The sequence below is a fragment of the Miniopterus schreibersii genome (assembly GCF_964146895.1).
Source record: "Miniopterus schreibersii genome assembly, chromosome: 15".
Taxonomy (NCBI): domain Eukaryota; kingdom Metazoa; phylum Chordata; class Mammalia; order Chiroptera; family Miniopteridae; genus Miniopterus; species Miniopterus schreibersii.
Window position 1 is genome coordinate 14,293,663 of NC_138115.1, and position 12,120 is coordinate 14,305,782.

A 12,120-nucleotide genomic window follows, 5' to 3' on the forward strand; every position below is an offset into this window, starting at 1 on the left:
GTTTGAGAATACAGATTTGAGTTCCAATCCTGATCTGCTGCCAGGAGACTGAACTCGGTGTCAATCTTCATTGCTTCATCCACAATGCATAAAGCTTCAGGGCTTCTGTGAAGATTAGGTCTTGGAGAAGTAGTCAAGTGTAAGTACTTTCTGATGGAGTTAAATAGACCCGAGTTCAAATTCTGATTTTCACAACTTCATTTGTTCAAGGTCTTGAAATACTATTTTTAAAAATGTTTCTATTGATTTCAGAGGGAGGCAGGGAGAGGGAGAGAGAGAGATAGAAACGATGAGTCATCATTGATCAGCTGCCTCCTGCACACCCCCACAGTGGGATCGAGCTGCAACCTGGGCATGTGCCCTGACCTGGATCCTGGGTTGATGCTTAACCGCTGAGCCACTCCTGGCCAGGCTTTAATACTTATTTTAATTTGTGCATAATACAGGCATAGCTCAGAGACACTGCAGGGTCGGTTCCAGACTACCCCAATAAAGCCAGCTGTAATCTTTTTGCAGGTGGAGGGTCTGGCCTTCAATTTGTAAAAAAAACAACATCTGTGAAGCTCAATCAAGCGAAGCACAATAAAACAAGGTATACCTGTGGTATCTCCCTGATAGTAGTTGTGACGATTAAATGGAGAGGATGCATGTAACTCATGTTGTCCAGGGCCTGGCATATAGAAAGCACCCAGCAAATACTGTCTGTGCTCATGATAACCGTGATAGTGGTTTCAACCTAGTCAGCATACACTAGGCAAAAGGCCTTCCATTTGACTATTTTCAAGTACCAATTGCTGTATATTTTTTAATGTGGCTGCAAACGAATTTCTTTTTCTTCAGTATCCACTCACTCTAGGGAACCAAAGAGAAAAAATTGCAGTCAGCAGCCCCCTCCCCTCAAGCTCACCAGAACCAAGTCCTGTAAACACCAGGCTGTCGAGTCATATCGAAGGACCCCAGATACCGACTGCTTGCGGGGCAGCGCACCACCGGCTCTAACTCTTGAACGTAAAAGAGGGGGGGCGGTGGGAGTCATCTATTGTAAAGATGCACGATCCAGTGGGAATGGCACCTGGAGGAAGTCCAGGGAGGCTTTGCGGGAGGCTTTCAGGCTCTTCCGCTGCAGCGCCTTCTCTTATCTCCTCTCCAGGCGAGTACTCCACCCGGCCGGGATCATCCCGCACCCGCTGCTCCAGTCCTGGTCTGGCCGGGGTAAGTCGTGCGCACACAGGGAAGGTAACCTTGCTCCGAATTAGGGGACGCCTGCTCTTTCCGGCCCTGGCCCGCAGAGCTGGCGGGCGTGATCTCGGAACTGGCAGCTCGCCTTGAGACCCAGGCGACCGGACCGGGCCGCGGCGTCGAGGTACTCGCGGGGCGTTGCCTTCGCCCCTTTTGGCGGGCTCGAGCACCCCGAGGCTCCGCCCCCCGGCGCCGTCGTATCCGCACCCGCGGAGGTGGGCGCCAAGCCCCCATTGGCGGAGCGGTCCCTGATGGCCCCGCCTCCTCCCGGCTCAGACGCGAGCACGTTGAGTGGCGGGGGGCCGGCCGAAGAACTGCACGAAAGAGGAGCGGCTCTTGGGGCCGGGTGCCACGGTTGGGGTGCCCGCTTTGGGGCCCTCGAGAGGCTCCTGGGTCGGGAGCGCGGCCCACGGCCACGGGGGGGAGGGTGTGGGTGGGCTGAGAGCAGCTAGGCAGCGAGGCTGGCCCGCCGCCCCTTCCCCCCACCCCCATCGACCTTGTTGGCAGAAGCTTCCCGGGGCTCCTCACGCCGGCGCGATGGCTACTGCTACGGAGACGGAAGCCTCTCCGCCGACGGACTCGAGCTGCGAAAGTGGCGGCGGCGGCGGCGGCGGCGAGATGAAGCAGGCGCTTCCGGAGCTTGAATCTTCCACACAAAATGGCGGCGGCGGCGGCGGCGGCGGCGGCGGTGGCGGCGGCCTCAGCATCGCGGAGCCCGGCGGCGGCGCCGCGCCTGAGGAGACCGCGGCTGCCGAGGCCACCGCGAGCGTCAGCCAAGAGCAGCCTCAGGACTCCACTGAGGCGGGCACGGCCGCTCTCCTCAAAGGCCCCGAAGAGCCCGAAAGACCCGTTAGGAGGATTTTTCAGATCCCCAGGAAGAGCAGAGAAAAGAAAGGTGGTGCTTCCCCCTCTTCCCCAACCCCTCTTTCTCTCTCCCCTTCCATCTTTTCATTAGAATCTCTCTGTCTCCTCTTCCCACACCCATCCGAGACACGTAAACACGCATGCAGCGCCAGCCGCCTCTCCCCTCACTGCCACGGCCGCCCAGCTGCTGCGCTTGGTGCGAGAGGAAAGCGGTGGAACCACGCTCCCCTGCTCCCCCTCTCCCCGTGGAAGTTGGAAGTAGCTCAGGTTTGAAGCTTGTCCGTAAGGCTGCAGCTCCCAGAGAGGAAAGATGGTGCTCGGCGCCCCTCCCTCCCAACCCCCGAAGGCAGAGAAGCTGATGTGTCCTCCTAAGGATGCTTCTGAGAAGTCTCACTGTGGAAATAGCCCGTGGCCATGGATTCTGGAGCTTTCTCCAAGGCCATTGTCCAGAGGATCACAAGTGCTTCTCCCTGTGGAAATTCTTCAGCTATATGTGTCTACTTGAAATTTGCTGGATGTCAGCGTCTTCCCCTGTCTAGAAATCTCCATTAGATGTGATCCATGCACACTGCTATTTTCCATCACACTTCATTTCCATGTAGATTTTTTTCTTGTTTTTGAAGCCTTTACTTAAATAGGTCTCTCTCTTTTTAAATCCAAACTTTAGTGTATTTTAAAATTGTATTTGAGAAGAATGGGAAGGTAGGTTCTTGGTGCAGTAACTTCCCTCTGGAAAAAAATAGGGAGAGGTTAGCTTATGCCCAAGAGTCACCAGTTTGATACTGCCTATGAGAACTTCAGATTTAAAAAAAAACCTAGTCTGATTTTTGGAGGCAATATGGGAACAGTTACGTGAACTACGTTTACCTTTTTTAAAAATGCCATATTTGTGACACCTTTTGATGGAGAGCAGAAGTATTACTGTTTTCTATTATAGCACTATTTTTGACTATCCAGTGATTTGGGATGTTCTGGATTTAGTCAATTTAAAGCATCTTTTTGATTTATTGCGTGGTTCAATTTGTCATGATTTACTTTGGAAAATAATGGACATTTTTTTTATTTACAGAAAACTTACTTGTAATTTGAATCTTAGTAAAGATTTAGGATCTGGAATGAAGCATGTGCTTCTTTCTGTGAATAACCAGCTCTATTTGCACAACTGAAATTGTTAGAGCCTTTTATCAGTTAGATACACATAAAGTCAAACCGTTAATTTGTTTGGATAACAAAGCCAAGGAGATCCTTGTGAGAAACAATCGTGACAAAGGTGAAGTTACCTTTTGTCCACCAGCATGAGAAATGTTTCTAGAAATATCTTTTAAATGAGAATATATATTGTAGGTTTCAAGAGGATGCTTGTAAAGGTCAAGGTTGTCAATTCTTTTGGTTTAGATGTATAGTATAGTCCATATGTGGAAAGTTAGATGCCCAGCCTAAATTATCAGTTAGTAGTAGGTTGGAAGTAAATTCAGATGGGCCCTGGTTAATATGGTTTATGGTACATCATAAACCATGATGTTCCTACCACCTTTTTACCTTTTGAGAAGGTCAGAAAATTGGCCTAGAGACTCACAGTTTGGTTTGAAATGAGGGAAGGCACTAGAATATGTGAGAGGGACTGTTTTAATAAGATAAATTGTGAGGCTGCTGTATTTCAACACACAAAAGGGGAATTACTGAGAAATTAGGAAATATGAAACTTGTTTTCTCTCCTGAGTCTGATGCCCCTTGGGGAAAATTTATATTTACCATTTTCACTTAGAGGCAAAAGGTGGTTACCTTTTTCTTGTCAGGGAGGTTGTGGATGAAGAAAACAACACAATGGACTTTTTTCATGTGTAGTGGAAATGAGTAATTTTTAACTTGTCTAAATATTTATACACTGAGCAGCCGCTATTCAAATAGTGCAATAACGATTTAAATAGAGCCTTTAAAAATTAAATAAACAGCTATTTTACCACCATGGACTTTATCCTGTCCAAGCTGAGAGCAGTTCTTGGTGATAGAATTTAGTAGAAAAATTCAACTTTTCATTATTTTTTTAAAAAATGCTTTATCAGAAACAGTTCAGCAGGTACAGCCAGTTTCACAATTCATTTCAAAATCATCTCTTGGAAGTCTTGAAAGATAGAAGATTTGGCTAGGTCTTAGTTGTGGACATCTAAGTCTACTAATCATGAATGGTAGATACCTCTGCTTGAACTTTTTAATATTAAAGGTTCTGTTGTATTCGTATTTTAATAGGGAAAACATTTTCTTGTGGCTATGCTTTTCCAGTGAAATTTGAGATTAGGACTTAAATGTTTTTGGTACCTTAAAGGTAAATACTATGTGAGTATAATACTATGTGACTTGGTTCTTTGTCTTGGCAATAAGGTAACATCCAAAATACTGCCATTCTTATTAAGTAATAGTGGCAAGTACTTTATAATGTTTAATAAATTGTAGGCATTATTCTAAGCAGTTTATATGTGTTAACTAAATCTCAACAGTACTTTGTGGTAGGTACTATTCCCATTTTATAGATGAGGAAAGAGAAGTACTGAGAGGTTAAATAACTTGCCCAAGGTCACACAGCAAGTAAATGGTGGAGTTGGAATTTTAACCTAGGTTTAGAGTACCTGTCACTGCTCAAACTGTAGCAAGACTTTTTTTTTTTTTTTTTATAAGAGGTTTATTTAGTTTTTGCTCTATTTAAAAAAGTGTTTTGGGTTTTTTTTTTTTTTTAATATATCTTTATTGATTTCAGAGAGAGGAAAGGAGGGAGAGAGAGAGATAGAAACATCAATGATGAGAGAGTCATTGATCGATCCCACAACCAGGCATGTGCCCTGACCGGGAATCGAACCCTGATCGCCTGGATCCTAGGTCGATGCTCAACCGCTGAGCCACGCCCGGCCGGGCTAAAAAAGTGTTTTTTAACCTAAATTTAGAAATGTTTAGCATGTCTTCATCCCTGGGGAATTGAGATTACATTCATTATAAAATTAGTACATTTAGTACTGACAGACTAAGTGTCCTACTTTTTTTTTAAATATATTTTTATTGATTTCAGAGAGAGGAAGGGAGAGAGATAGAAACATCAATGATGAGAGCGAGTCATTGATCGGCCGCCTCCATCACACCTCCTGCTGGGGATCAAGTTCCCAACCTGGCAGGCATGTTCCCTGACCAGGGATTGAACTGCTATCTCCTGGATCATAGGATGATGCTCAACTGCTGAGCCACTCCAGCCGGACTAAGTGACCTAAATATTGACTGGAAGAGTAAAATTTTACTCCAATGTTTGCTGTGTTCTTTATTGGCTGGGCTATTTTCTATAGTAATGTAAAGAGGCACTGGTCTACATTTAACTAAATTGTAGAATTGCTTTTTCAGTAGATGTTTTACTGTTGCCTTTCTAACATCTAATACTGTAAGTCATCAAAAGTAAGTTAAAATGGTAATTGTATTTGATATAGTTTTTCCCTCCAAAGTTCTTGGGAAGTCACTTTCTGTAAAATGTGTTTTGGGTAATCTTTTCTATAGGGCACAAGATTAACTGTTCATAGACCTGTTTCTCATACATGTGTGTCATCATGCACCTTCATCCATACTGGTCTAGTCTATGGCTAATTCTCCCCAACTCTTATCTTTCCCACAAACTTTGTAGTTGTCTTTTTGAAGACTTTGGAGCAAAGTCTCCTTCTTAAGGAAATGTGCATGGTGTTTCAGTGGTTACATGTGAATAGCTGGGTTCTAAGTACCGTAGATTTCCCTACATAGGAGTAAACCTGAGAACGAAGGTGTAGGCAAAATCTGGTCATCCACATAAAGTGTTTGATAGGTGCATGTAAATAGTGGAAGATAATGGAAGTAAAATTTTCTTTGACCTAGTCCCTCGTCCAAAAAAAAGTCAAATGTCATATTTGTACTTGTCTTTGTAGATCTCTGCCAGCATATTCATTGCTAATTCTGCAGTATGTTCAGCCTTGAGTTAGAGATGAAACACCATTCCTAAAGTATTACATCCGTAGCAATTTTATTAGACTGAAGAAAAGTGATTTTTAAAGCAACAGTTATTATAAGGAACAAAGTAATATTTATTGTGTTTTAATTATTAATACTAGTAGACTTCAGAGAGGTGGATTCAGAGAGAATTGCAGACCACATGTGATCCCCAGCCTCTTTATTTCCTTTCCTTCCATGAATTAATCACTTTAAATTGGAATGTATATTTCATATTATCCACTTACGTGTTTTGATAAGTGGTCCATCTTTTAAAAGTTTAGCTTGTTTTTATGTATATGTATATAATAATTTTTTTTTACATATATACAATCTTAATACACAGAGATCAGCATTGACACTAAATAAATTGGTAAAGGTAATTGAGGAAAAATGTTCCTTTGACTAACGAACTATTTGATGACCTAAATTTTATGTCTTTTTCCAACAGCTTAAATATAACATTAAATTCTTGAGTATGTTTTATATGCTACCAGTAATGAAAAATACTTAGTGATAATATGGACCAGGAGTCAGGAGACCTGGATTCTAATTCTGATTCTGAGATACAATGTTTCCTCATCTGGATTATAAATTTCCTAGTGCCTTTGCAAATCTGTCCTTCAATCCTATGAAACACATTTATAATCAGTTTTGTCAATAGGGAAACCTTGTGAATTATGATCAGAAATCCATTAGTCATCATTCTGACATGCATTTGATGAAAAGTCATGTAAATAAGTAAAATTGTATGTTTCTTAATGTGTGGAATAACTGTTGCTGCTGTTAACCTTTATAAACCAAAAAAGGGTGCATCGGTTTTGGCCCTGATAATTGCATTAAAATGAGAAAGATTTCAGAGAAAAAACATGAGAGGGTAGAAATAGCATAATCATAGGCATTGAATTCTTTTTATTTTACAGCTAATTTCCTATGTCTTAAGTGTTCTACATGATTTCCTGTTCTAAAATGGGGGGGGGGGGATACATATATATATATCTTGGAACTATCAGTTTGAGCTGTTATACACACTTTTTAAGATTTGGAGTTTGAATCCCAGCTGCCCTATTCATTAACTGTGTAACCTTGGACAAGTTAACTTTAGCTGTCTCAGTTTCATTTGTGAAATGGGCATAATGAACTAAATAGGGTGGTTTTGATAATTAGATGAGATAATGCATGTAAAGCTCTTAGTAAAGTCTGAGAAGTAGTAGTGACCCACTAATTATTAGACTCAATAATTGTCAGAATGCAGAGAACGATATATTGGATACTGACTTCTTAAGTGAAACGAATGATTAATACATAAAATTTTCTGTTCCCCTTTAGTCACAGGGTTTTTATTATTGCCTCAAAAAGTGGCCCATAATTAAGATTACAATGTATATATGTTTTTTGTAAAAGAAGTGACAGGATATGTTGATGAGGGTGTGTCTAGTATTGAGAGTATTATTAAGGACAAAATACAGACCACCAGGGAATGCACATTCACAACAGAACGGTTACATTTCTAAACTACCATTACCAGCACATTGACCTAAATCCTTAAAAGTAGATACAGCATAATTTTATTTTGGTAGTAGTTATAACTGGGAAGGAAATGTAGAAATTACACCTCTAGTTGAACTGAGGCATTTGAAATGTAAAATACCCAGGACATGGTTTACTCTTAGATTTAAAATCTTGCACCTTTTTCTGTATTTTCATTCACAATATTTTTTTTTCATTGGCAGTCTACTTAAATACATTTGAATCTTTAGGGATGAAACAGAAACAATACTTTGGGATGAAACAGAAATGTTAAATACTTTTTTGAGAATAACTTGAATGTTAATTACTATATAAATTGACATGATTTAACTCTTAATTTTTCACTTGTGATTAGATTGATGGTGGAAGTAGTGTGGGGGCAGCTTAACTAAGAAAATAATTTCATGTAGACTTACAAAATTTCCTAGAAATTTGAAGCCATATGATACTTTTTGGCATACTTTAGATATCAGAAGTCATTTTGTTGGTTTAGAAACATACAAACCAATCATGCCTAAACCCAAGGTTGGTGTTTTTTTTTTAATTTTTATTGAATTTATTGGGGTGACATTGGTTAATAAAATTACATAGACGTCTGGTGGTACAATTCTATAATATATCATCAGTATATTGTGTTGTGTGTTTACTACCCCAAGTCAAGTCTCCTTCAATCACCATTTATTCCCCCTTTCTCTCTGGTAATCACCATACTGTTTGTTGTCTATGTCTAGGAGTTTTGTCTTTTGCTTAATCCCTTCACTTTTTCACCCAGCTCCCCAACACCTCTCCTTTCTGACAACTGACAGTCTGTTCTCAATATCTGTAGTCTGTTTTTATTTTGTTTTATTTTTTTGTTTTGTTCATTAGATTCCTCATACAAATGAAATCATATGGTAGTTTTAAGTCATGCTTCGTCCATTTGGGATGTGAAAGCCTGTAAAGACTAGTCCACATGCTGTTTTCCTTGCCAAGTTTTTCTCTCTAGTTGGGACAGTCACAAAGAAAGACTTTTTTTCTACCATATTCTATAGTACAGATTTGAATTTAGAGAATGTATTTCTCCCTCTCTTTTGAGCTTTTTGTTTTGTATATTAGTGAATTGTTGAATTTGTGAGACCTAGTTTAAAATGACAGTCATTTTTTATGTTAAAAAATAGACAAAGTTCTCATTTCCTTTAGTCACTTAGTCATTCAACTTACTTAGGGCCAGTGCTTACAGTTCTGACTACTGCCATGGTACAGATAGAGTAATGAACAAGGTAGATACAGTTACTTCTCTCACGGAGCTTATAATCAATAGATTATTCATGTAGTACCAATTAGGGTGGTTTTCTTTTTTTACCCCTACTACTACTAGTCAGTGTCTTTATTGCATTATAACTATGTTGGTGTCACTCCTTTAAAAAAATTTTTTAGTGTGTGGTCCCACAGTAGTGGTAACTGTTTGATACTCATTCTGTAATTGAAAGCTACATTTTTCCAAACTTTTGTAAAAATATATATGGCTTGGTAAATGAATAGATGAATGGATATATCATTTGACATGTCCTTAATAACTATGTATAGAAAATACAGTAAAAATAGCTTATTAGCTGCTACTGTCTAGTACCTTTAAGAATATGTATATAAGAAAACACTGTTTTCGTAAGTATTTGTGATATTTATGGACTCTTTATAAGTAGTATATTGAAAGAATGGTAATAAAGTATAACAAATTATCTACAGTGAAAAATAAATGGTTCCTTTTTGGTTTGGGGAAAATTTATATGTATATATACTTGATATTTGAAATTTATGAGTAAAAGAAATTTGAGGTTATTAAACCAGTAATCCACTGATCGAAAAATGATATTTGACTTAAGTATTTTAGAAATTAAATGGCGTGTGGAATAGTTGGAGGAGTGGGGAATGAAAATCTTTATTTTCTTTGCGCCAAATGCTGTGCTTAGAGCTTTTTCCGTGTGTCGTCTCGTGTGGCATGTGGCATATAGTGGTTATACTAGGATAGCTAAATGTCTCTTCTACAGGTGAGAGAATTGAGCTTATGTTTGGTTTAGTAATTGATTTACCCAGGGTCTCCATAAAGCCAGAAAATGCTAAGTAGGATATTTGTGTTCAGGTTTGACTCTAAAACTTCACATCTTTTCACTAATTTTTTATAATAAATGTCCTGTCACTTATTGGTAATACAAGGTGCCAGTGGTTGCAGCGTATCTAACTTGAGTACTAAACACCAAATAGAATCATTTTATTTTATCGACACCTAAGAGTCTTCAGTGTTTTTATGCTATATCATTTAAGGTGTCAGCAGTTAGTTTAAGGTGAAATAAACGGTCCACTATTTCAGTATAACATAAAGTAGGAGTTGAAAAAGGTTAAGTATATGGGCAAGTTCTTATGATAGTCTTTAAGCAACTTAGGTTGCCTAATGTAGCATCCCTAAGGTTTGCAAAGTTGTAACATTGGTTGCATGTTTATTGTGAGGTGATCCTTGCTGAGGGAACTAGTCAATTTGGGCAACCGGTTTTAATTTTTCTCCAGTGAAATCAATAAGTATCTCTTCTGCATATCACAAAGTAAGATAATCTTGAAACCTTCTAAAAATTTATTTAAAAGCCCACAAAATATAAGAAACTACATTTAAGGTGGAATAATTTTTAAGTTAATAATATTTTTTATTTTAGCACTTTTTCAGCCATTAACTCCAGGATCTCGTGAATTTGAAGATGTTTTAAATATTCTCCATTCATCTTACCTTGAACCAACCTCAGTAACAAATTTTAACTACAAACGTGCTTGCTTGGTACATAATGAGCTTTTGGAAAAGGAGGTATGTTTTAAATTGTAATTTTCAGATTCTACAGAATCAAATAGTAGCCTAGAATTTATTTTATTTTTCTTTAAGTATGCTGAAGTTTTTCCCCTGCCTGAGTGGCTCAGTTGGTTGAGCGTCATCCTGTGCACCAAAAGGTTGCCCCCCGTTCTATTACTGGTCAGGCACATGCTTGGGTTGCGGGTCCAGTCCCCAGTTGGGGCATGTAAGAAGGCAGCCTATTAATGTTCCTCTCTCACATCGATGTTTTTCTCTCTCTGCCTTCCTCTGTCTAAGCATGTCCTCAGGTGAAGATTTTTAAAATAAAGTTTTTAGGGAAGCCAAATTATGGAAGGGGAAAACAAGTTTTAAATGACATCTTTTTTCCCCGAACATTTTTGATATATTGCTGCGTTGATCTGTTAATACGTGATTATGTAAAGTAACTTCTTTTACAAAAAATGAATCTTAAGCATAGGGATAGCTTACTGATAAGGGTTTAATTGTAAATTCATAACAAGGCTTTTTGCTCTTTAAAGTACATGTTAATTAAATGGAAACTCTAATCATATATTATGTCTAAATTGGAACATAATAAAATCAAGTGTGTATTTTTCTTTTAGGATATGCTTAATATTTTCCCCAGTTGTTGACTGATAGCTGAATTATCTTATTAGTTGAAATTCTTAGTGAAAAAGTACAACTGGGGGAAACAGTTAAGCATGTTTGTGCAATTACATTTCATGTATGTATCAAAATATTCTTGGAGTTTTGATTTAGGAAAAGCCAATGTGTAATTCTGAAGTAATACAAATGAGGTGTTTAGAAACATTTGATGCATTTTTTGCTTTCTAATGTACATGAAATACTTTTTTTTTTTTTTTTTTAGTATCTTTATTGATTTCAGAGAAAGGAAGGGAGAGGGGGAGAGAGAGAGAGAAACTTCAATGATGAAAGTCATTGATTGGCTGCCTCCTGCACGCCCCCTACTGGAGATTGAGCTGGCAACCTGGGCATGTGCCCTGACCGGGAATCGAAATTTGATCTCCTGGATCATAGGTCAGTGCTCAATTGCTGAGCCCCCCGGTCGGGCTACATGAAATACTATTAATTTTTATAAGTTGGTTAACCCAGTGCTACCAGAATTTAACTTTGAAAGGATCCTTATGTTACTGGCTCCTGGAGAAAATGAAAACAGTAGTCTGATTTGGCTTCATTTTATGATAGAAATGATTTGTTAATTTTATATAAAAATTTAGTCTGTAGATTCCCTGATTATATTATTGAAGCTCAATAATGGCCTGCATACTACATATAAAAAATTACATATGGGCTCCATAATTTGAATGTATATCTATCTTTTTGTATCTTTAGATACAAGCAAAAGCCAACAGTTTGGGGTGACTTAGAATTCAGATGTATTTAGACCAAGTCACTCTTTTTCCCTGGAAATATGTGTGGAACACATTTTATGTACTTAGCACTGAGAATACACTTAAAAAGAAATGAAACATTTTTCTTATCCTAAATGAGTTTATAGTTTAGAAGTGGGGTCATTCAACAGATTTATTAAACCACTTACTCTGCGCAGTACACCATGTTAAATGAGAGATCAAAAGATAACTAAAACATGAACTTAATGGTGGGGGGAGGGATGGGTCATTGGGGAGAAAAAGGGACATCTG

At 39.0% G+C, this 12,120-nt stretch overlaps 1 protein-coding gene across 4 annotated transcripts in view; it reads left to right on the forward strand.

Moving 5' to 3' along the window:
- The first annotated feature begins 1,165 nt into the window (after positions 1-1,165).
- Positions 1,166-12,120, forward strand: part of TASOR (transcription activation suppressor) — a 49,726-nt gene continuing 38,771 nt past the window's right edge. For all 4 annotated transcript variants that reach the window (XM_081159524.1, XM_081159522.1, XM_081159525.1 and 1 more), the window contains exons 1-2: positions 1,166-2,134; positions 10,308-10,453. In XM_081159524.1, the coding sequence (XP_081015650.1) occupies positions 1,777-2,134; positions 10,308-10,453 (504 nt within the window). In that variant the 5' untranslated portion in view covers positions 1,166-1,776. The remainder of the gene's footprint in view (positions 2,135-10,307; positions 10,454-12,120) is intronic.